The following is a 22856-nucleotide window of genomic DNA, read 5'->3' on the forward strand; positions in this document are numbered from 1 at the left end:
TGCCTAGTGAAATAAATTACTGTGTATAATATTTCGAATAATATAAAAAAGCGCTAGCGATTCAGTCGCCGTTGCATAATTTCAGCAAATTATGGGGTGAACCGTTCCTCGATAATAATATCCTCACAACGAGCCGTGCAAGTTGAACAGTTTTACTGTTATAGCCGCGCCTCGTAAATTGCACATTGTGTATCTGGTTCAACCGAGGGCTTTGCCCCGCGCGTCCTTTGATATTACCTTATGGCTGTGAGGTATGCAGCAGCTTCATTCATGTGTGTGGCTTCGGGCACCCCTCCGGGTATTGATCGCCGTGGGTTCATATCATACGCCGAGGAGAGTCTGTCCACGTTACACGTTCGAACTTCCTCCTTTCCCCTTATCGCCCCTTTTTTCTTCCTTTTTTTTTATTATTTTTTTTTATTTACTTTTCCCCATCGCAACGCACGCAGAGGGCGACAGGAATCAATCCTGATATTTACATCGGACCCCCAAAAAAAGAAAAATGTCAAGCAAATGAACAAATATTAGACACAACCAGTTCAATAGTTTTCCAAGTTTTTAGAATGATTTTTCAATTTGTAGAAATTTTTTTTGAAGATAATGATTAATAAAGAACTTCGATCGGATTCGCCGAAATTCGTGAAACTCTATTGTTGTTCATTTTGAGTTTCGGCATGGCCACCGCGGTTTTCGAACAAGAATTAGCGGGGTCATACAACTTTGAAAATTTGTTGAAAAAATTCTTCCGTTTACTCTCAACTTCCTCAGTCTTTGGTAATTCATAATTGTTCCTCGTGTTATTGGTTCGCTGATGTTATAATTATAATAAGTTTTATGGTTCCTTGTGAAAATTACGATCCTGGCTGGTTATTATGATCGGCTTGATTATCTGGTTTGTTTTAAAAATGCTTCATCCCCGAGAACGGAGCCAGAGATTTTCGTTGGCGTTCTGGGATGTTCTGTTTATTGTTACAGCAGCTTAACTTATGCCTGCCTGTATTTAGAATTCGCGGGGAATGAACGCCTGACGATTATCCAGTTGATGCAACCCGCGTGTCATGGATTTATACACGTCGTTCAGATTACCTATTCACAGCGTACCAGGAGTTGTTTTATTTATTTATGTATTATTTTGGATCGTTGTAATATACGCTTTCGAAATTCATCTCGATCATTGTCTGTAAAAAAAAAAAACACAAGTTTATATAATTATCATAGGGCCGCTTACGTGTGTATATAATGCGTGTAATATATTTTTCATACGCTATGATACAAGGTTTCATTTTTCAACCTATGCGAATAGGGTTTAGAGAATCGAAAAAATGGATCAGTTATAGGTAGATTTATACATGAACGTAATATTGTTAAAAGATTTAGCTTTTTATCATACACTATATAATATTACGTAATGGATCTATTATTCAAATTCGATCGATCTATAATTCTTTATCTGTTCACAGATTCTTTCACTCTTTTCTTTCTTTCTTCGATTCGTTAGTATAAATATCTAAGATGATAAAAATGATAATAACAACAACAATAATAACAATGATAGTAACAACAATAATGATAGTAATTATACATTATCATATAAATATAATATAGAATATTACAATGTAATGAGATATAATTATGAGGATGTACTACATGCTGCATTATTTATATGCCTAGATGCATGTACCGTGTACCTACGAGTATTACGTATATACGTTACGTGTATCGTTGTGAATGAATATATTGTATAATGCACAATAAACGTATTATACGTAATTATATTTAGCGATGATATGCGGTTCTTCGGATTAAATGATATAGATGTATATATATATATATATTGTTTCTTTCAGGTAATTGTTAAGCTTCATATATATAAAAATTTTTTTTGTAAGAATAACAACAATAATAATCACTGTTAAATCACAATCATGCAGCATTTGTAGAGGTATATTTTACGGTACAAACCTATAGTTAATTTCTTACAACATTACTATGGAGGCGAACAATGTTTTGTAAAACGATTCTACACAGAAAAGAAAGGTTATCTGTCCCAATGTGATACGAATATTGAGAGATAAACTTGAATTACGTCTTGAAGTGAAACCTCGAAATGATTTTGCGTTCTGCAGTTCAGACAATTTTCTCTTTGCACATGAATTTCACAATAGTTTGAACTTAATTTTTTTGACAGTTCAGAGTTGAAATGTTGGAATAAGATCAAGATAGCCGCCGTCCCGACTCGCTAGTGGTTTTAGTTCGGTGGTAGAATCATTCTCGACACTCGCCACTCGTCGAGACTTAATCATACTATATACTACAACTATATGATGGCGAGACTACTTTACTTCTGGTTTTACCTTCGACGAGTTCTTGTACGAACAGAGAACACTCGTTACAAAATTTACACGCGCACTTTCATTCATAGGCATACAACCATTCACTTTTAATGGAACTATAATGACGTTATTAGATTAGTAATCAATTGTTAAAGGTAAAAAGGTCTGATAGAAAACATTTTTGAACAGTATATAATACGTTTTAGTAAGTATTACATGAGTGAAGTTTGTGATATTATTGTTGTTGTGATTATCATCATCATTACAGCTACGTACCTGTACATAGATAATTCTTTTTTATTACATTAATTCTTTCTCTCCCCTTCTCGTTTTGATACATCTAACTTTGTTTAATTTCTCTTTTTTTTTTGCTTCTTCGTCTTCTTGTATTCTTTAATATTCTTTTCAACCCAAACCTAGGCGTCGGGGTCTTGGGCGATTCGATACTAAGTCTTTTAGTATTAAAAAATAGGACATTCAAGTATACAGCTCTACATATGTATATAGTGTAAAAATATTGTAATACATATACATAATATACAAGTACTCGGATAGTCAACGAATATAAGTTATTATTCTTGCAATCTCTCTCAATCTCTCATTCTCACATTTTTTCTTTGGCTTATTTACTCGTTTTCTTTCTCTCTCGTCCTAGTTAAAGAAATACCATCAAAACAAAAACCAAAAATGAATAAATAAATTAATGCTGTGCAGCTAGATCATATGATTGGCTTGTTTTTAACTCGTTGATCCTCTTTTCGCCTAGTTCTTCACTTCAAATTTCATTTTCTGTACGTTCTTTTTTGAAAACTCATCAACATATCACGACAAGACGGAAAAAAGTGGTAATAAAAATAAATAAACATCAGTAATATATGTGTGCATATATGTATATATAAACGTCGTCAATGTAACACGCGCGTACACAGAATTTTTTTCGGATATTTCTCTTGTGGTGCAATTTGAAGAAAAATTTATTTAGAATTTTCATTGGTCGATCGGTTTTCATTAATATAATTCTTATATCATATGACGATGTAATTATATTAAATTTTATATTTATCTCTGCTTCATTTCATTTTCCTTTTATTTATACATAGTTCTTGATTTTATATCATAGCCGACATGATATTGTAAAATTTAGTGAAACAAAAAAAAATAAATATAAGAAAACATCACGGGATATGCATATAATTTTATATATTATTTTATATTATGTGCGATTCTGTACGTGGATATCGCGTGATGTTTCCTCATATTTATTTGTTCCCCAATTTCACGAAATTAAATAACATTACATATATATAATTATTTATGATCAAAAACATTGTTTCCATATCTCGTATCATTTTTTCATCCGCGTGAGTTTTCTTTCTTTCTTTCTTTTTTTTTTTTTTTGTATATACACACATACTGAAGTTAGTATGCATACATTACGTACACGGTATTATATGTATAGTACAGTCTGTTCACATGGTATATACACCGTGCATTTGCGTCGATGCGCATCATGAGCACCATGAGGTTCACTTTGAGCAACTCCGCTGTTCATTTGTTAGCACGTGGCCAATGCGATACTCGGAGCTGTTCAGAGTGGTGTGTATACCTTGAATTGCCTATAATCAGGGGTCTTCTGGTGCGCATCCCGAAAACGCATGATATATTTATATATAAATATATAGCATATATTACATTATCGAATTTGCTATCAATAATATTTTATTAATATCCTTCTTTTTTTCTTCAACATAATAATTTTTAACATACACATGTATGTGGTATATACATATGTATATATATATATATATATATATATATATATATATATATATATATATATATATATATATATGTATATATATATTACATATATTTATTTATGTGAATCGTGTGTTTCTTCTTTTCATTTCACTGTGTAGGAGAATCAAACGCGATTCTACGTCCGCATAATTTTCTTCCTCTTCCTCGATAGTGCACATCCATAGTACACATACAACAAAAAAAAATTATAAGGTACACATAGTTTACCGTATAATAACATAACCGGTATTGTAATCGTTTGCACGGATGCGCAATTGCAGCTGTGTTCGCACGTATCGCTTTCGCTCCCTAGATTTCGGTCCAACCCTTATTCGCAGCTCCCGGCTTCTTTTTTATTCGGAATTTCAAAATTGCATCGTCGCATTTTGTCGATAAACTCCTATTCCTGTTCCTCGATTCTCGCTGCAATCGTTTCTGTCTTGTTTTCACGATTATATAATTTAATAATTTTTGCGATGTGAAAATCCTCACAGCCGATGTTTTTTTTTTTTTACAATTCTTTTCGTACGGCAGCATTTTATTACTATTAATATTATTGTATCATTATAGACATTATTATTATCGTATGAATGTGGATGATAATTATCACGATGATGATTATGATTACGATGACGTTGCTGGTGTCGAGTGCTTTCTTAGTTTTTTCTTTCGTTATTCTTTCGTTTTTGCCGGTCAAGAAATCACCACCCGTCTGCTACGTCAACAATTTGAAGAACATCAGGGCAAGAGATATGTTGATGAAAAGTACCAGCATCACCAACTGTTGACGAGAAAACCAATCCTGAAAAAAAATATCAGGGTTTAAATCCCAACAATAACAATGATAAATAACGAGCTAACAATGGAAGAGATAAAAAGGTAAACACAATTGAAAATTGAGGATCAACCATAAAAATCAATGCAATTAATATTGTTCAAGATTGTTCGAGTCTTCATTTCGAATTATGAGTTGAAAAAAAATATGGATTAGCGTTCTGATTTTTTTCAAATATGAAATTATTTGTTTCTGAAATGTCGTGTGAGTTACTGTGTGGGTTATAAAATTATTTCAACAATTCTCGAGAAAATACTTGACGATTTTACCTTTCCTCTTCTTCGAAGAAGTAGAAAATGAACAAAAATGAAGAGGTAAATAAATGGAAATGAAAAACAACACAGAATGTATAGAAATTCGACACGAACAAAACGAAATGTGAGTGACCGTCAGTCAATTCGAGGCCAAATTATGCAATAAATCATAATTATCGTAGGTTATATGTAGATTTACAGATAGTTTATTTGAAAAATATTTTTTTTTTTATATCATTTACGCACTTTAACCTGGGGGCTGACGAGGTAAAGTAAGGGGTTGGCCCTGAGCCTCTCGCCCTCGTCAATCTGTCTCCTGATTTCTTCGCGACGCGCGCTGCTGAGGACGCTCACTTCTTCCCGTGACAGAGGCGAGCTTGCGGTGAGTTGAATTGGCTGGGCAACGTCTGGTAGTGATTTCTTACGTTGCAGAGGCATTGCGGTTACCGGCATCGCCTATGAAAGTGATTTTAAAGTTTTGTTTTTCTCCTTCAAATTTTCAAATTCGAGTAACGGTCGCTCACGTTATATAACTCAAACGCAGCAGGGATGAAGAATTGAATATCTTGCATAAAAGTAGACGAAATCTCATCAACGTGTCGTTAACAGCCTTCAAAGTGGATCGAATTTGAAATTCCGCTGTTATTTATAACTCCAACTGTCACTCTGACGCCAGACGCTACCGCCAGTTGGCGCGCGCCTCGCCTCGTGCAACATCGTTTAAATAGATCCCATTTGAAAAGCGTTATATCCTAGATGTTCGGTCTTTTTTTTCAACAAAACTTCACTGCAGTTCGTTGTATTAAATTGAATCACCAATAATTCGGACCATAAAAAATATACATTTTATGTAAGGTACCGAAGAGCAATAAGGCATAGAGTATGATAAGGTCTAATATAAGTATAAATTCATGAATGTTTACAATTCGAATGCATTTAGAAAATTATTTATAATCGTTTTATGGTTTTCCGAAAAGATGAAAAATCTTAGGCCGTAATAAACAACCCAGGGCTTATTAGGCTACATAGCACCATTATTTTGTTTATGTTACATGAAGACAAAGAAGCAACCCTAGCTAACTTCATGAGACAATTATTTTTGAATAAAAATTATATAAAGCGATTCAAAATAAGGTAGGTCTTATTACCCTCCAGTACCATATAATCGATTTCGAAGTTACAGGAAAAAAAATAATCGAATTTGATGGGATAACATTGCGAATATTTGTTTGGACTGAATTTCATTCATTCAGAATTTCAAATTAAACATCCTGCTGTGCTTGAACATGATCTGAATATGACATAATATACATATATGCGGTACACATATAGAGAGATAATTATATGTAAAATAGTTTCATGTGAGAAAAGGGTGGGGTAAGTTTTGAGGTTAAGAAAATATGCACGATATTGTTCTATAGTTGGAAGGATGCCACGAATGAGCTTGATATATTGAAGAAAGAAGAAGTGGAGCTGTGGGAGTTTAGTTAAACAACTATCCGCGTTCCGACGATTTACGTATTGTATTGTATACAAGTGTGCACGGATTATATGGATAGAAATTGAAAGGCAAGGTTTTGGATCTTCGACGCAAATTTCTTTTTCCAGTTTCTTCTTCTTTCTAATAATGTGTGTATATATTTACTAAACATGCCCATGCGCTTATTATTGTGACAACACACAAACTACATATATATGTTTTATAAAGTACCTATTTACATAATATGTCAACAAGCATCGGAATTTGCGGTGCATAACGCCCAATATGCAACACCATCGGAATGCACATTATGCAATATAGTGACATATAATGTATACATCATATCGTATCATATCTTACAAATTTAAGCGTAGACGTAATATGCTATATATGTACTGTAACTATGTATAGTTTTATTATATTTTATCAGATTGTGCTGTATTACCAAACGTTGTAAGGTAGGAGTGTATAAAAAAAATATAGTTTTTTCTGTATATTTTCGGTAGAATTTAAACAGCGATAAAATACTCGCAGAATATGAAAAAATTACAACATTCTCAAATTAGCACAATCCTAAAGACTCCTTCGAAATCTAAACATCTTTCCAGCGTATCCAATGGTTGAGTCTTTTGGACGTCTTTCAATAAATTTCAGTGGCTCTGAATTGTTCTAAAGAGTTTTCGCGTATGTGAGTCGTGTTTTTAGTTTCTTTTCCTTTTCTTAATTTTGTCCCACGCAAGATGACTGACATAACGACGAATCGTCGATTGAGAAAAACAAATATTGACAGAAACGACATTTTTCGTCAGCGTTCGAATTGTAAAAATTATTGAAAAATTCGGATTTCAATACCAAGAGATAAAGAATAACCTAACCGAAGAATCAAAGTCGGTTAAAAAAGGTACTGCAGACTATTAGCCGCAGTCTAAACTGCGGCATACTTCACGCACATCATCATACCTCAACGGGAGGAGCGACTATCCACGATTCGGATGCCCTCCGTGCCATCAGCGCAGGGCTGCAAAGCAGAGCCTCCTCTTCCTCGTCCGGATCCGACCACAGCATGTTTAAAGGTTAACCGCGATTTTCGCGCGTGAATTTAAATTTCGAACGTTCGTCCGGCCCTCACGCCCTTCTTTGTGGCGTCTACTTCGCTCTAGATTTGAGATTCAGGCTCTAAAAAACGGAGGGAAACGTTTTGCCTTTCCCCCATACGGTCGATTGCTACTTTATTTGAATCTGCTGGCGTAGCGTACTTAAATGCGTTCGATTTCACCGACAAACGGAAAGTTTGAACTTTAATTTGAATTCGAATTAGGAACACCGCGAGGACTTGATCCACTTTCACTCTGAGAGTGCGCCTGCGCGTTTTGATCCATGTCGTCGGTCGTCGAGGGTGTGTGTAAGTAATAATGATTAATAATAATTATGGTGTGACCAACGGCGATGTGTCGTCGTTATCGCGTTGCCCGATTAATCTTTCCCATCAAGAATCGAAGATTAAGTCTGCCTGGTGAACATCTCCCGAGAACTGCTGACCGAGCGTTACCAACCGCCCGCCCCTGGCCCGGGTAACCCGAAAATAGATTCGCCCCACTATTTAAGCCGAAATAGCTGCTGCCGCCATGCTCCTCACACCGATTCCTTTTGCAATTAGTCACTGCTGCGGCTGTGTAACACCAACGTTTTCACTCTATGCCTATATTTATGCACGGATACTCGTTAACTCGAGACTTTCTATGCCAACTCGACCAGCGATTAACCCTGACCATCTAGAATTTGACCAACGATCTTTTTTTGCTTTACGTCTTCTTTGCTTGTACTTGATTCTCTCGCATGTAAAACGTATTCTTCATTCTACAAACACCTATAATATTATTCGCATTGTATTTGAGACAAAGTTCACACCGTATATTAATTTTTTTTTTCTTGTTTTTTTTTTGTTGTCTTACTCTTTACAAAGGTGATGACAACGCGAATGGTTTTGGACCAATTCCAAATCAGGAAAAAACTTTCCAACATTTGTATAACCAATTTATAAGAAATTTTGATAATCAAATTTTTGTTCACCGTGTGCATCACTGGTTTTTATTTTCGTACAATTTCAAGTTTTTTTTTCTCTTGTGTTTACTCAAAAGTTTAGTTCTTGTAAAGATTGCTTTCACTTGTTTTTTTTTCTTCTGTTGATACATTTTTTTCGTTACCCAGCAACATAAATGACATACGCGTCTCGTCCTAGTTACGTACGTAATGTTACAAGCGGCAGGAATATTATTTGTGCAATCGCATATCTTTCAACTTTTTTTGTTTTCTCATCTCTTGGCAAGAGTGATTTGAAAACCGTGTCACAATATGCAAATAAAATTTCCCCGTCAAGTTACAATATTGTTTTAGAATTTCTTTTTCGTATTTTTTATTTTCCAAAATGAAAATTCATGCTTCAACGCCGTTTCAATATCGATGAATATTTAAGTGGGCAAAAATTTTTTCAAAACTGATATCTTTCCGTTGTTAGACATTTGCGATTGGTACCTAAGTAAAAGCGTGCAGATTATTTTTCAGTTCAAAAGCAACAACGAAAAAGCAAAAAGAATTAAAAATGACACACAAGTCTCTGCGATTCACGCTGAAAACATAAAACGGAGAAGGCGACTTGGGGTTTGGGGTGGGAGAGAGGGGTTCAAGTGATATTCGCATGCTTACATTTATATCGTGTAAAAATATCCGAATGTAAATATTATTTTTTTGAAATTGTGGACCAAAGTTAAGTTATTACGAAAATGGACAAGAAAAGGCATTCAGAAGAAACAGAAACAGAAAAAAGTACCTCAAGCGAGCGTAGAAGAGCATAATAATCACGATAATAATAACGATGGTAATGATAAAGACGAAAATGATTTATGAAAGAGCTAAAGATATGTGAAAATCTTGTGACAATATAAAAACTGAAAGTTATTATCAACGAAAGATTACATGCGTGTATAGTATAGGGTGATCCTTATTTGGGGGTGGAAAAAATATTCGTTGGGACGCCCTCCAAGTCTGTTCCAAATCATTAAAAAGAAATTTGTGTAGGCTTTTAAGGTAAACTGCGAAAGTTTTGAATGTGAAATACACGTAGTTTTTATATCCAGTTATTTGGTTTTCTTTGCCGTTGGTATAAATTGCGGGGTCGATTTGGAACTAGAATTCTTGCTTATGACGATAGGAACAAATCTTGAAAGTTTCAAAATTTTATAACTATGTAAGCTAAATAAAAGTGATGCTATTAAGCCTATAGTATATGGACAGAAATATGCGATAAAATTATGATAAGATTTTGAAATTTTCAGGCTTTTCAAAATTCTTCCAACCCATATATAAGGACTACCCTGGTGTATGTGCATGAAGGATTTTAATAATGTGCGTGAACCTTATATAGGAGAGAAAAAACATGATGTATGTATAAAATATTGAAAAGGTCCCCGCCGCAACACACCGCGCAAGCTTTCCTCGTCATTTAACAAATGATAATAGTAACAACAACAACAACAACAGCAATAATTATCGCATCAATAGTTGTCACCAGATAAAAGAAACAATAAATCTGTTCTTTTTTACTTTGCTTTTTATTTCTGTTAACTACACTGTATATTATATGCATTTGTATGTAGTTGTTTTTTTTTCTTTTTTTTTTTTTTTTTTACATATCGAAATACGTAATATATATGTATAACACGATGTAAGATTAACGTGAACAGATCGCGTTGTTTTTTTCTAATAGTTTTTCCTTTTATACGATTTTGTTTTTTTCCTTCTGTATCCATAAGTGTAATTGTCAATATTATCATACAATTTTAGGTGTATTTGTGTGAGTGCTGAAGATTCGCAATTATACGTAAGGAAATTTATTTTCGCGATATTATATCGTAGGAATATGCTCTTCTACCCGATAGTTTTTTCGTTTCTGTTTTCGATTTCTTTCACACTCAGGTTTTGCCTGAATTTCATAAAGAATATACATATTTTACATTATATTTATTATAGGATAATTATTTGAGAAAAATATTATGTATGTAACATTATTTAAATTACAATAGTTTCAACAATTCCAAGAAATCTTCGATAAAGTTATTGTAATATTTATCAAATATATTACATATATTGTTTATTTACTGCTCGCTGAATAAAATATTCTCAACGTATATAATATATGTTTATATTATTTTTAAATAAAAATTTTGGCTCTGCTTTTAACATTGTCGAAAATAAATGGAGGGCTTCTTATTACGTTTATTATTTTTCATTCTATCTTGGACGAAGTTCATCTGCATTTATTCATTTTTTTCTTTATTCATTTTTAGACTATTGACTGATGACTTCATCACCATTATTTCCATCGTTATTATTATCTTAAGTTGTTTTTTTTGTTTCTCTCGTAGACTGCAGAGTTATTGTATTTTTGAGTTATTTCAGCAATAGGTGTTTTTATGTTTCATATAATATATAATGTTTAGGTTATATACTTTGTTTGTGCCATAGTAGATATACAATATGAGGAACTATCAATTTCAACACGTTATCAATTGTTGATTATCATTATTATTATTGAAATTTAATATTATGGAGATATCTCTTTAATTTTTAAAGACGGTCAATTTATTATAGATAATAATGTTTCATTTATTTCTCTCTTCTTAACGGTATTCTCAATTTCCCAGTTTTATAGTTTTTTCTTCTATTTTTTTTTTATACCTCTACTTATTGTACATTCGTCCGTTATATGATCGATCAAATATATAAGATATAGTCAGCTAATAACTATGTCCAACTATACTGTTTAACATGTTTACAATAAATATATATATACCTATAAATGTGTACTCAATCACGAGAGTATATGAATAATTCGATTAACGAGTATAAGAGAAAAAATAGAATATTAAATTGCTTTCAAGATTGAGGTAAAATTGTGAAGAGAAAAAAAATCAAATAAATGAAAAACCGTATAACGAAAGCAGAAATGAAGAAGGTTTGAGTATCCGGTTGTGTTATTATATGCATAATACGTGCTTGGAATGATAATAAATACGGCAAAATGTATGAATGTATATTTCTTCGAACTTCTTCAGCTTTTTCTCACTGAAATATTTCTGTAAATTTTTATTCGACCGAATTTACATCTCGCTCTTGTATATCTCTATCTTTTTTTATATATATATATAAAACATGCGTGTATATGACATGTTTTCCGAGAATAAAAAATGTTTTAGCTTTTGAAATTGGCAACTGACGAACGTTTCCAGTAATTCAACGATCGGAAGTAGGTCTATAAATATACACGTATATAAAACATATCATATACTGTTCTACAAGTGTATAAATACATTTAAAAAAAACTAATGACGCGATTTATACTAACTCCGAAAAATCGTTGGTCAATATTCCAATACTGACAGTTGAAAATAATTTTTGACGGAATAGTTGTTTTCATTCGTTTTTTTTTCTCCCCCGAAAGCTCTTTCTCTCTTGATTCCTCATCGAATGTTAAATATTAAAGCAAGAGATTGGAAAATGAAAATGAATATTTGAAAACAAACGAGGCTGATAAATTAATTCATGAATACTTAGGGATACATAGTCGAGAGACATTTTTTTGTGACAAAAGGTTAAGTGACATACTTATTTCGATAGAATGAACTGCAGTTTTCACCTCTGTCCGCGTGATTTTAACTACGGAATTCCAATATAACTAGATAAATTCTATATCGAACAATGTACATATAACGTGTACAGGTATGTATGTACGTAGTACAAATCTAGTATATTCGCTACTAAAATAAATGAGTATTATTAATCTCATTCTTTATTATGATTTGGGCGAATTTGGTTACGGGAACTATTATCATAGAAGAAAAACCGTGTTGTGATATTTCGTCAAACTTTCAAACGTTGATTAAACTAAATAAACACAACATTGCCAAAGAACTTGGTCAGTGAAAATGTGTTTTCAGCGGCGTTGCATTTATCTTGTTTGAAGTTCAATTTAAAATTATCAATATAAGTAGAAAGTAAAGATCGTAATGTACTCGTAGAGTGAATGAAAAATTAAAGAGCCCTGTATCATAGTAAAGAAATTTTCAATATGTTAAACATCTAACTTCATACATTTGATATATAAATAAATAGGCAGCAATTTAATTAAAGTCAACATCAATAACAACAGTAGTAACAACAACAATAACACCAACGAGAACAACAACAACAACAACAACAACAACAACAACAACAACAACGAGAATAACAGCAACGGAAACGTCTTACATTCATTTTCGTTGATAAACGAAATAAAAACGACGATAAATAATGTGAAAGAATAAAAAAATAAAAAAATGAATTTCAAAAACCGGAAATAGCTTGGAAATGAGAATTCTGAGTAAATAAAAAAATAAATATCAAACAGCGATGGGACCGGAGATGAAGTAGAAAATACATGTAGAATAAAGTAAAAAATAAACTGCAATATTGCACGGAATTACAATACCCAATAATGACAATAAGAAATTGAAAAATATTGTAAGAATTTTGAATATGTATCTATAAAATTAAAGCAGCTTGATAAGAAAAATCAACACGGAATGTAACAAGAAATGAGAAGAATAAAGAAAATGAACGACGAAAAAATTGAAATTATAACGAAATTTTTTAGTGTGTAGCGTGTAATTTTCTTATAATACCGTAAATGATATTGTGAGAAAATGGAACGTTTCGTGGTCGCAAGTTCTGTACATTAAATATATGTATATGCAGTAATTCGAATCAAAAGTACCGGAATACGCTGGGATTCAAAACTGGGCCACATTTAATAATAAACTTTGTGCTTTGTCGCATACGCTACTTTATATTACCCGAACCCGACACAATAAAACTCTCGCAGTCTGCACGAGATTTTCCGCGACTCGATATTCGTCTAATTAACCTCAAACACGATCAGCTGATAACCCAGTTGCGCCGCCATATTGCCCATACTTTAGACCACGCGACACTCACACTTTATAATATCGTTGTTATTACTTACTATTAAATCTATGTCACATGCGTGTAATCATCATATACATCCATAATTATAATAGTCATAATAATAATGAATATATAAATAATAAACAACGGCACTAATAATAATATTAATAGTAATAATAATAAACTATACTAATAGGTAGTAACACAAACGTTCATCAAATGCTTTCGCTATTTCGTACACAAAATACGTATTATAAATACCTATATATGCCTAACATAAGTCACCCTCATTAACGGTTCATTAAGATTATTTATTTATCAATATTTAATCCCCCGTGTGTCAAATTTTTTTCTTTCTTTCTTTCTTTCTTTCTTTCTTTCTTTTTATATTATTATCAGTGGTAGGCTTTTCGATTTTCATATATCTATAATATGGATTATTATATGCAGCATGTATGTATGTATGCGTGTATGTGTGTGTACGTATATATTATAGTGGTATTTATAAATACTTATACTCTCATAGGGTTGCGCGCCCCGCGGAACTGGTTGCGGCGGCGGCGGCGGCGGGGGCGGGGACCTTCCTTTTCGATTCCTGGGATCGCATGCACAGAATACAATCACAGAAAACCAAAGAACGAAAAAAAAAAACGCCATGAGTTTTTGAATATATTCATATTCACGTATCATCGTACGTTTTATTAAATAAATTATATATTATACCTGTGTTGAAAGAGCAAAAAAAAAAGGAACAAAAATATATGTATGAGATGTAAGCGAATGGGAACTGGACCTTTTCGTCCCTCTGTTTTTTTCCTTTGACATCAATTTTCTTAACGGATTTGTGTTTTTACTGCTTGTTATTTTTCTCATTTGTTTCTTCAATTTAAATAGTTGACCAATAGAATTCGCCAATCCGTTCATATATTTGCACGATATTATTACTGTACGTGTATTTTCACTTTTCACTCTTGTCACCAGCGTTATTTGATTGGAATTTTTATCGAATGATTTGTTATTATCTTTGTTTAGCAGCTATTTTTGGTTTTACGGTGTAATTATACGTCAGAGCGACTTCAAGAATCGATGAAGCTAATTTAAATACTCATTGTCGAATGTGTAGATACACTACGTATAATTAGAAGCGTGAGTGATAACAACGGTAGATATGCTATAATAATATATGTATACAATATAATCTAATTACGGGTCACTACACTGTATAATATACTATATTCTATGTATTCCGCTTCTCGGAGGGTTCGTGTGCGTAATAAATTGGTAAATTAGGTTAATTAGAATTTCGAGGAATGAGGATGAAAGGAAAGAAAAATCGTCTAACGAAGACATTGCAGTGAAACCGAAGCGTGGTGTGAGTATACATTCTCTAAAAAAGTTTCTCTCTCGCGCTGGACTGGATTTGACCCCTTGAGTGTTAGGCAAAAGTGAGATTTTCGTGCCACTTTTGTGTTGGAAAAAAATTTTCATGAATTTACCCTACGGTTTCAGTGTAACGGTTTTTGGGGTTGCTGAATTCAAATTTGAACTCAATTTTAAAAAATTCAAAATTGTGGACCAAGTATGACGGACGCAAATTCGAAAAATAGTTTGAATCTGAATCTGAAATCGGATTTGTAAAATTCCATATGGCGAATGAAAAGTTCAAATTTGATCAAAACTGTACACAAAATGCTACCCACGGGTTTTTGGGGTTGTTAATTATGAATCTGCTCTCAGATTTCGAAAATTCAAGATGCCGGATCCAATATGGCGGATCAAGACGTTTTTAACTGGATTTGATCAGATTTGAGATTTTGTGCGCCAAATAGATTCGTCATCTTAAATTTTTTAAATCTGATCTTAGACTCGTAATCAGCGTTTTCGAAAACCCCTGGGTAAAATTTTTTGACCAGATTTGATCAAATTTGAACTTCTCGTCCGCCATATTGGATCCGCCATTTCAAATTTTACAAATCCGATTTCAGATTCAGATTCAGTGACCTCAAAAACTTCAAGGTATTTACATTCGCCGGAATAAAATTAGTTCTCGAATTTGCCTCCGCCATATTGGAGCCGTCATCTTGAATTTTGGAAATTCGATTCCACATTCAAATGCCCACATATGTTTCATGAAACAAAAGTGGCGCAACTTTTTTCTGCCGACATGTGTCACTGACACTCAAGGGGTTAAATAAGATGTGTACCAACGGCGTCAAAATACCCTAGATCGCTGGCTATTAATTGTTGTGACGTTGAATCTGCATGGGGAAAAAATTATCGAGACTTTAAATAACTCACACCACGACTATACATGATGGCATTACCGAGCAGGGTAGCGTCCGTCAGAAAAAAAATTCCCCAGCAATATAGGGATTTCTTTAGACAGTTGGTACACATCTCACTTAAAGGCTTTAACCTCAAATAAAGGGGCAGCTCGTAGGAGGTCTAGGCATACCATGTACTCACACCACGGACCGAAGTGCTTATTAACCCGTAGTTACCACACTTCTATCAAGCTGTACGTGCCAATCACGTTAGGTGGTGCAAATTTCCACGGGTGTGGTTACTACGGGTTATATCAGACTACTAATGATGTGTGTAATAAAAGAATTAGTTAGTTGGTTTTATGCGTCTAGAAGAGAGTACGCTAGGTCGATATAAAATATGTATATTGATACGTGAGGTGTAATATACGTATATGTAGGCATAATAACATACTACACAATTGCTATACATTACTGAATTATGTTTCATTTACCCACGTGTATACGTACATCTGGTACGAAATATGATAGAATAAAGTAAGGGTATCTGACATGTGAGGGAAATGATATTTATAAGAAAATTAAAAACAGAATAAAAACCACGAAAAACGTTCAACCTTGTTTGCGTTTCTTTTCTCTATTACAGTGTATTTTCGCTAATTTTTCGATTACTTTTATCTCTCTTCCGGACCTGAATTAGAATCTAAATTGTTTCTTTTCTGGATGTTTCTTTCTACCCCAGACGATATCCCACAATTTATAATGCAAATTTCTGAACAAGTTTTTTTAATGCTGTATGCGATTTATTGACAGGTAAGGAGCTTAACTTAAAAATCCATCATGAAAAAGACGGCATTTCATGTCATACATCGAAAACGGCTGACTTTAGGATAAAAAACCCACAAAGATTTTTTGTAGATAATTGGATTCCTTATCTGTGCTATTTTAAACTTCTTTGAATTCAATTAACCGTTTTTTAATTACAGCTTCTTCAGTGCAGCGAATCTTCTTTTTTCCTATGAAATATCCTGAAAAATCGATGTACTCATAACATATTATCTTTTTGTTTATTGAAATTTAATAGTAAATGCAAAAGATAATGGCAATTTTCTCAGTACATCGATTTTTCATGGAGTTTCGGAAGAAAAAAGAATATTTGTGACACTAAATAAACTGTAATTGGAAAACGGTAAGTTAAATTCAAAAAGTTGAAAATAGAAAAGATAAGGATTCTAATTTTCTCCAAAAGAAAAGTCTTTATGTTTTTTATCCTAAAATGTCAAAAAAATGCATGAAACATTAAAAAAACTTCTTCAGAATTTTGCATTACGGCCCTATAAATTCAAAAACAGATTTTAAGATTGGTGAAGTCAAACTAAAAAAGGCGATCGCACAATCCAACAATAAAACAAAGGAAGATAAGGGTGGTAAAATATTGAAAAAAAAAAAAATAAAACCCAGAACGAGGAAAATAGGTGTCGTATAAATAGACCTGCACGATATAGGAATTATAATAAATTTTGTTAGTTTTGTGCAAGAAGTAAAGGCTGTGAAAGTAGCGAAAACAAAGCAGACAATAAACGGGAATGAAAAACGTCTTGTAAAATAACATGTAATAATAACAACTAAGACAAAAGAGGGTAGTAGTATCGATGCAAGTGCGCAAAAGACTCACCTTCGGTGCTCCACCTCCACCTCCACCGCCGCCGCCGCCCCCAGCGCCGCCCCCGCCGATTGAAGAAATCGAACCCCCGCGAGCCGGACTGACGTAGAGGCTCTCGGTACGTTTCGGTTGTCCTGGACTTGGCAGGATGTCCTGGCCAAGTCCACGATTGCGTAGTAGCGCACCCTCGAACTGACTCGACGTTGGTACCGTGTACACAGGAGTAACAGCACCGCTACCGATCGCCGATCCGTTCAACGGTGTTGCCGATCTAAACGTGCTCGCGCCTCTTGTCGATCTGAAATTAATCCAGCAAGGTGGGTCGAACAGTTTTGAATGTGATCGTGACTTTGGACAGTAACTTAACGCCATATTTTAATGGCGATAGCTAATTTTTGATCGCGTTTATCGATTTACATGGTTTTCACTTCAACAATTTTTTCACGTTAATCAGGGAATTGATCAAGTTGTCTGTTTACCGATTTATATATTTTTTTTCTATGGGAATTAGTTCAGGCTCGGTAAAATTGTATTCATGATAATCGAAATGAATATGTCAATTTCTCATTTTTCTTAGCACATAACTTCCTGGATATCCATGAATTTTTTGGTTGCTGTATTTAAAAAACGCATCTGGAATTGTAAGATCGCAATAACGCCAACTGATTCTCACAAATCTGTATACACTAAGGTCGTGTTTATATCCTGTAATTAATATAGGTATTCATAAATAATTCAACATGATAGTAATACCAACAGATTTTTGAAGATTTGAGTAAATCGATCTCGATTGGTTTTGTCTGAAACAAATGTGGGTATTTATCATTGCTTGTGTTTATTTCTCAAATTGAATTTGAGACGACGATAACCGATTACCAAATACTTTAATCCCGACTTAACTGTAACGGCCATTTTATTTACCTGAAAAGCGGTATGAAAGTGGCAATAATTCTATCTCATACTTTTTTTCCGGATCATTATTTTTTTTCTGAATTGAAGAAAAGTTCTTATTTCCCGCTCATTTGTGGTCAAAAGTAGCACTTTCTCCTTGCTAATGGCGAAACCACTTTTCGAGTTAATAAAGTAACCATGATTAAGTCAGGAATAAAACGCTCTATGCAACACGGGAATAAAGCCGGTTATTCGCCTGTTACGTAATGTATTATGCTGCACCACTTCTTTCTTTCCTTCTTCCGTTCAAATTCACTTGAGGTCTTTTATTGATCAGAAGACATTTAAGGTAATACCGATAATGAGAGGTCGTCACTATTCGCACTCGTCGATCTGTCAGTCTAAAAATTACCTGTCGATCGATTCCTGGGACTGTGGAACTTGTCCCTTGTCGATTGACGGTTGTCTAGAACCGGTGAGCCTGGAGTGAGCCCTGGCGTACCGATCAACCGAACTGTCTCGGCTGGGAGGTCGTTTGTAGTGGTCCAGTCTAAAGACAGAGGCCAGATACGAAATCAACCAACACAGTAACAAGAGAAGAAAACACATTCGTAATAAAAATCCAAGATAATCATCAAATAATCCATCACGAACGAGACTGCCGAAGAGAAGAGCAGCCACCAAAGTGTTCAAAAGAGCCCTAGAAGAGGTTCAAGATCGTAAATCACCTGTCGCTAAATGCCTGGGCCATAGGGGGTCCTGAAGGTCTGTCCTGAGGACTAAGTATCCTGCTGTTCCTTCGTATGCTGGCACCGGTGTTGATGCCCCTTTGCTGATCCTGAAGAACACCAGTCTGGTCGTTTTGGTACTGTTGTGGTTGTTGCTGCTGCTGTTGCTGTTGCTGTGGCTGCTGAACGTAGTTTGGCATGTACTGATTTTGGGCTTGGCTATTGATTTGGTTCTGCATTTGATTCATTTGGCTCATCTGATTAATTTGATTCACTTGGTTGCTGAGCGGTGTTGGTGCGTACTGGTTGGGCACCGCATTCTGGAATCAGAAGACTAGGATCGAAACACGTTCCAAGTGCATTGACGTTGTGTGAACCATAAAAACCACAAGGTCAAACTTTTTACTAACGTCACAGTACAGTTTTTTTGAAAAAACAAAACAAACAGGGCGGCTGTAACGAGACACTCGACAGAAGGAACTTCTGATGCGTTTTCATATCAAATGCATTTAACTGGAACGTATGTTCAAGTGGAATACATTTATGGGTATTACTGATGAAATGGAATCATAAAGGAATTGTTCATGCGAAATTCAATATTCATTTCACAGATGCATATAGCAAAAGCGAAACTCGGCGCTACGCGCCTCGATGTTCGGCCTTCACCCCTGTGCGCTTTGCGTGCCTAATCCAACTCGTTACTCGCTTCTAGCATTATCGCTTACTTCGCTCGCTTGGGAGGAACTATAGTGTTTCGGTTTTGTGTGTTGGTATCAATGTTCGATACTGAGAAACTTGTGTGTATGTTTCGTCTGTCGGTTTAATCGATTCACTCTCCACTGAGAAACTCTCCATACTCATGTGCACCATAACAAGTTCCTTTAACTAGGGGGCGAAAACATGATTGAACGAAAACCGTTATTGAAGATCAGTCACAGGTATTCACAACGATAATAATCTTGAGAAAGTACTAAAAAAAAAACTTCAGAAGATCCAGGCAAGTTATCCAAAATGAATAGTAATCAATATTTTTGTTGCTCACTCAGTTTTGTTAGGTCAGGGTTATTTACATGGTATCGAAGGATATGCTTATATTTTTCTTCCAAAGAGGAGAAACAAGGACTACTAATGACAATACGGCTTACGCGGTACAGTTGTTCTCCGTAAAACTGATTCATGTGGGGTAGCTGCGTCATTGGACCAGTGGAGGTATTGAGAGGTGATATTAGCATCTAGAACGTAAAGTCGGTCCGTTTATGCGACCATGAATCAGCGAATCCCGGTTCCTCGTAATCTGGCAAAATCTTTCCGCTACTCAAGTGTCAACAAGGACTTACACAGCAAGAAACGAATGACTAATTCACGAAATACAGAAATAGATCACTGAAATTCTGCGCAGAATTCAACCGGAATTAATAATATGATCCCGGATTAGTTCCGAGACCCTAAAGAAATAGGATCAAACGTGGCTTTTTGCAACTTCCTACGCGCCAACTTTGTGACCTTTTCAGAGGAAAGTTACATGAACATCGATTCGTGACAGTATTTTTTCGATTACCTGCTGGTTCTGATACCCTTGCTGATTCTGGTACTGGTTTTGGTACCCCTGTGCGGTCTGGTAAACCTGATACTGTTCGGTCTGCTCTTGATTCTGCGCCTGGTTCTGTCCGAACTGCGTGAGAGTGCCGCCGTTGTTCTGTGCTCCGAACTGGCTCTGCCCTCCCTGACCATAAGAATTCTGCGCTACGTACTGCTGTTGAAACTGATTTTGCATCTGGTTGCTAAGATTGGGCTGCGTTTGATTATACGGATTGCTGGAGGCCGGGTTCGTGTACTGGTTCTGACTCTGAGCCGTATACTGGTTCTGGTTCTGTTGACTCTGAGTGCTACCGACCGGGTTTTGATTCTGGCTCAGGCTCTGCGCCGGTCGCATGCTAGCCCGTCGCATGGACTGCGTTATCGACTGAGTCAAGGACTGATTTGGCGCTGCGGGACTCGCGGTCGTCTCTGCCGGCGCGGAAGGGCCCTGAGTTTGGGCCTGATCCTGAGCCCCGCCGCTCTTGAGTAGGATGCTTTTGGCCGGAGCTGCGTCCTGTGGCGGCGGGACGTACTTTGGAATCTCGCGGTTGCGCAGGCGCTCCAGTCCTGGCTGCCTAAAGTCGGGCGCAAACTGGCGCGCGGTGTGCTGCGCGATGTCCGAATCCTCACGCGCATGTTCCGCCGCTATGTCAGCAAGCTCGGCCTTCCCTCTAGCGGTTGCCGTCCGCGATATCGCAATGTCCGCCTTCTGCAGGGCGATCTTGCTCGCCCGCTGAGCGGCGTTCACTGCCGCCTCTATTCGCTCTCTGAACTTTGCTGAGCGGATGAGGAAGAGGTGTTTTTTCTTCTGGCTCGTTATCAAGACGTTGTTCTTGTACTTTCCCTCCTCCTTGCTTCCGTCGCGGAACGTCGTCACTCCGTAGCCGTATTTTCGGTTGTTGAACCACTCCCCTTCGTATCGGAGGCCATCGCTTCGTTCCGATATTCCGAATCCTGTTCTCCTATCGTTTTTCCACTCTCCAAGGTACGTCTCGGTCACCGATGCATCCATCTGCTCATCCTGAAACGTCATCACGTTAATACAATGTGCTTCTTCATACATTTGTACTCTTAAACACGATATTCAACGCGTTTCAGCACCTTTCTGAGGTCTCGGAATACTGATCAGGATGTCGAAATATCCAATCTCTTTGAAATGAACTAACAAATGTTTTTCTCTTCAATTCGCCGAGACTCTAACGAGTCTCCTTAACAAAAATACCATTATAGCCGAATATTGTATGTAATACTTGATTTCTGCGGATTTTCGCAACCTCAGTATTTAAATCCTGACTCGAAATGGTGAAATTCACCAAATAAAACCCCAACATGGTGAAGGAAAATGACAAAAACTGATAGACTTGCATCAAGGTTGGTATTCGTGGTTTTTTCTTGTAACGCGACCAAATTTGTGATTGCAATTTGACTGTCCCGGTACGCCATACAGAATCCTTCTGTTTGGAGTCTGCTTCCTTTCAAAAATTTCGAGAATCACTAATTGAAAAATCTCTCTAATTGAAGTTGCGAAACAGATGAGCCTTAGAAAAAATTGAAATACAAGCGATTCAATGGTCACAGTCATTATTGGTCGAATTGACAGTACAGATTCGAGTGATGCAGTTGCCGATGAACTTTACCTCAATGACGAAAGAGGCATTGCTATCCGTGTGAACGGAGGCCGACGCTTGGCTCTGCGAGCTCTCGGTCGACATCCATGACGCAGAACTCGCATTGCTTCGTATGCTTCCGCCCGTGCCACGTTTTTCAAGGTCACCGGTGCTTCGCTGTTTGCGAATTTTCAAACCCTGAGAAAGGAAAAATATTAAGATTCAAGATGGCGACTATCTTTCCCTGCCCCCATCATCATCGTCGTCACCAGTGAAGCTCACGCTGTACAATAAATCGAAGCATTCTCATATTTTATAAACTCAACTCCTACAAATTCATTTTGCGGTTGTCGTTACTGACTTCGCAGCGTCGTTCAAAATCACAGTTTTACTCACCGAGAGCAATCCCTTCTTCAGGCCTGAT

General features: G+C 35.7%; 3 protein-coding genes across 4 annotated transcripts in view; all 3 read right to left on the reverse strand.

Moving 5' to 3' along the window:
• The window catches only part of LOC124411582 (RB1-inducible coiled-coil protein 1), a 35807-nt gene extending 23901 nt beyond the window's left edge, over positions 1-11906 (reverse strand). The window contains exons 1-2 of one of the 2 annotated variants that reach the window (XM_046890791.1): positions 4171-4180; positions 149-154 (exon numbers count right to left, since the gene is read on the reverse strand). The gene's annotated coding sequence lies outside the window, so the exon portion shown is untranslated. Of the gene's footprint in view, positions 1-148; positions 155-4170; positions 4181-11889 lie in introns of those variants that run through there. The other variant, XM_046890790.1, reaches the window with a different exon arrangement.
• On the reverse strand, positions 4239-8273 carry LOC124411586. Its single transcript, XM_046890797.1, has 3 exons — positions 7663-8273; positions 5469-5678; positions 4239-4935 (listed from the first exon to the last, which is right to left on the reverse strand). The coding sequence occupies exons 1-3, from the start codon at positions 7765-7767 to the stop codon at positions 4849-4851; spliced, it is 402 nt and encodes a 133-aa protein (XP_046746753.1). The 5' UTR covers positions 7768-8273; the 3' UTR covers positions 4239-4848.
• Positions 11907-19991: 8085 nt separating the features above from the next.
• LOC124411411 (junctophilin-1-like) lies at positions 19992-21888 on the reverse strand. The gene is made up of 4 exons (XM_046890504.1): positions 20806-21888; positions 20585-20602; positions 20318-20479; positions 19992-20132 (listed from the first exon to the last, which is right to left on the reverse strand). Exons 1-4 carry the CDS (start codon positions 21886-21888, stop codon positions 19992-19994), a joined length of 1404 nt encoding a protein of 467 aa, XP_046746460.1.
• Positions 21889-22856: the final 968 nt, after the last annotated feature.

Source organism: Diprion similis, chromosome 10 (assembly GCF_021155765.1).
Source record: "Diprion similis isolate iyDipSimi1 chromosome 10, iyDipSimi1.1, whole genome shotgun sequence".
Classification (NCBI taxonomy): domain Eukaryota; kingdom Metazoa; phylum Arthropoda; class Insecta; order Hymenoptera; family Diprionidae; genus Diprion; species Diprion similis.

What these genes read in the sequence shown, in the direction of transcription:
- LOC124411586 (XM_046890797.1), bottom strand. Translation starts at nt 7,767, where the DNA reads ATGCTGTGGTCGGATCCGGACGAGGAAGAGGAGGCTCTGCTTTGCAGC. An exon ending in TAGTCGCTCCTCCCGTTGAG is followed by an intron (nt 5,679 to 7,662) that starts GTATGATGATGT and finishes TCACTTTCATAG; the next exon opens with GCGATGCCGGTAACCGCAAT. An exon ending in TCGTCAGCCCCCAGGTTAAA is followed by an intron (nt 4,936 to 5,468) that starts GTGCGTAAATGA and finishes ATTTTTTTTCAG; the next exon opens with GATTGGTTTTCTCGTCAACA.
- LOC124411411 (XM_046890504.1), bottom strand. Translation starts at nt 21,888, where the DNA reads ATGTATGAAGAAGCACATTGTATTAACGTGATGACGTTTCAGGATGAG. An exon ending in AGCATATCCTTCGATACCAT is followed by an intron (nt 20,133 to 20,317) that starts GTAAATAACCCT and finishes TTCGCCCCCTAG; the next exon opens with TTAAAGGAACTTGTTATGGT.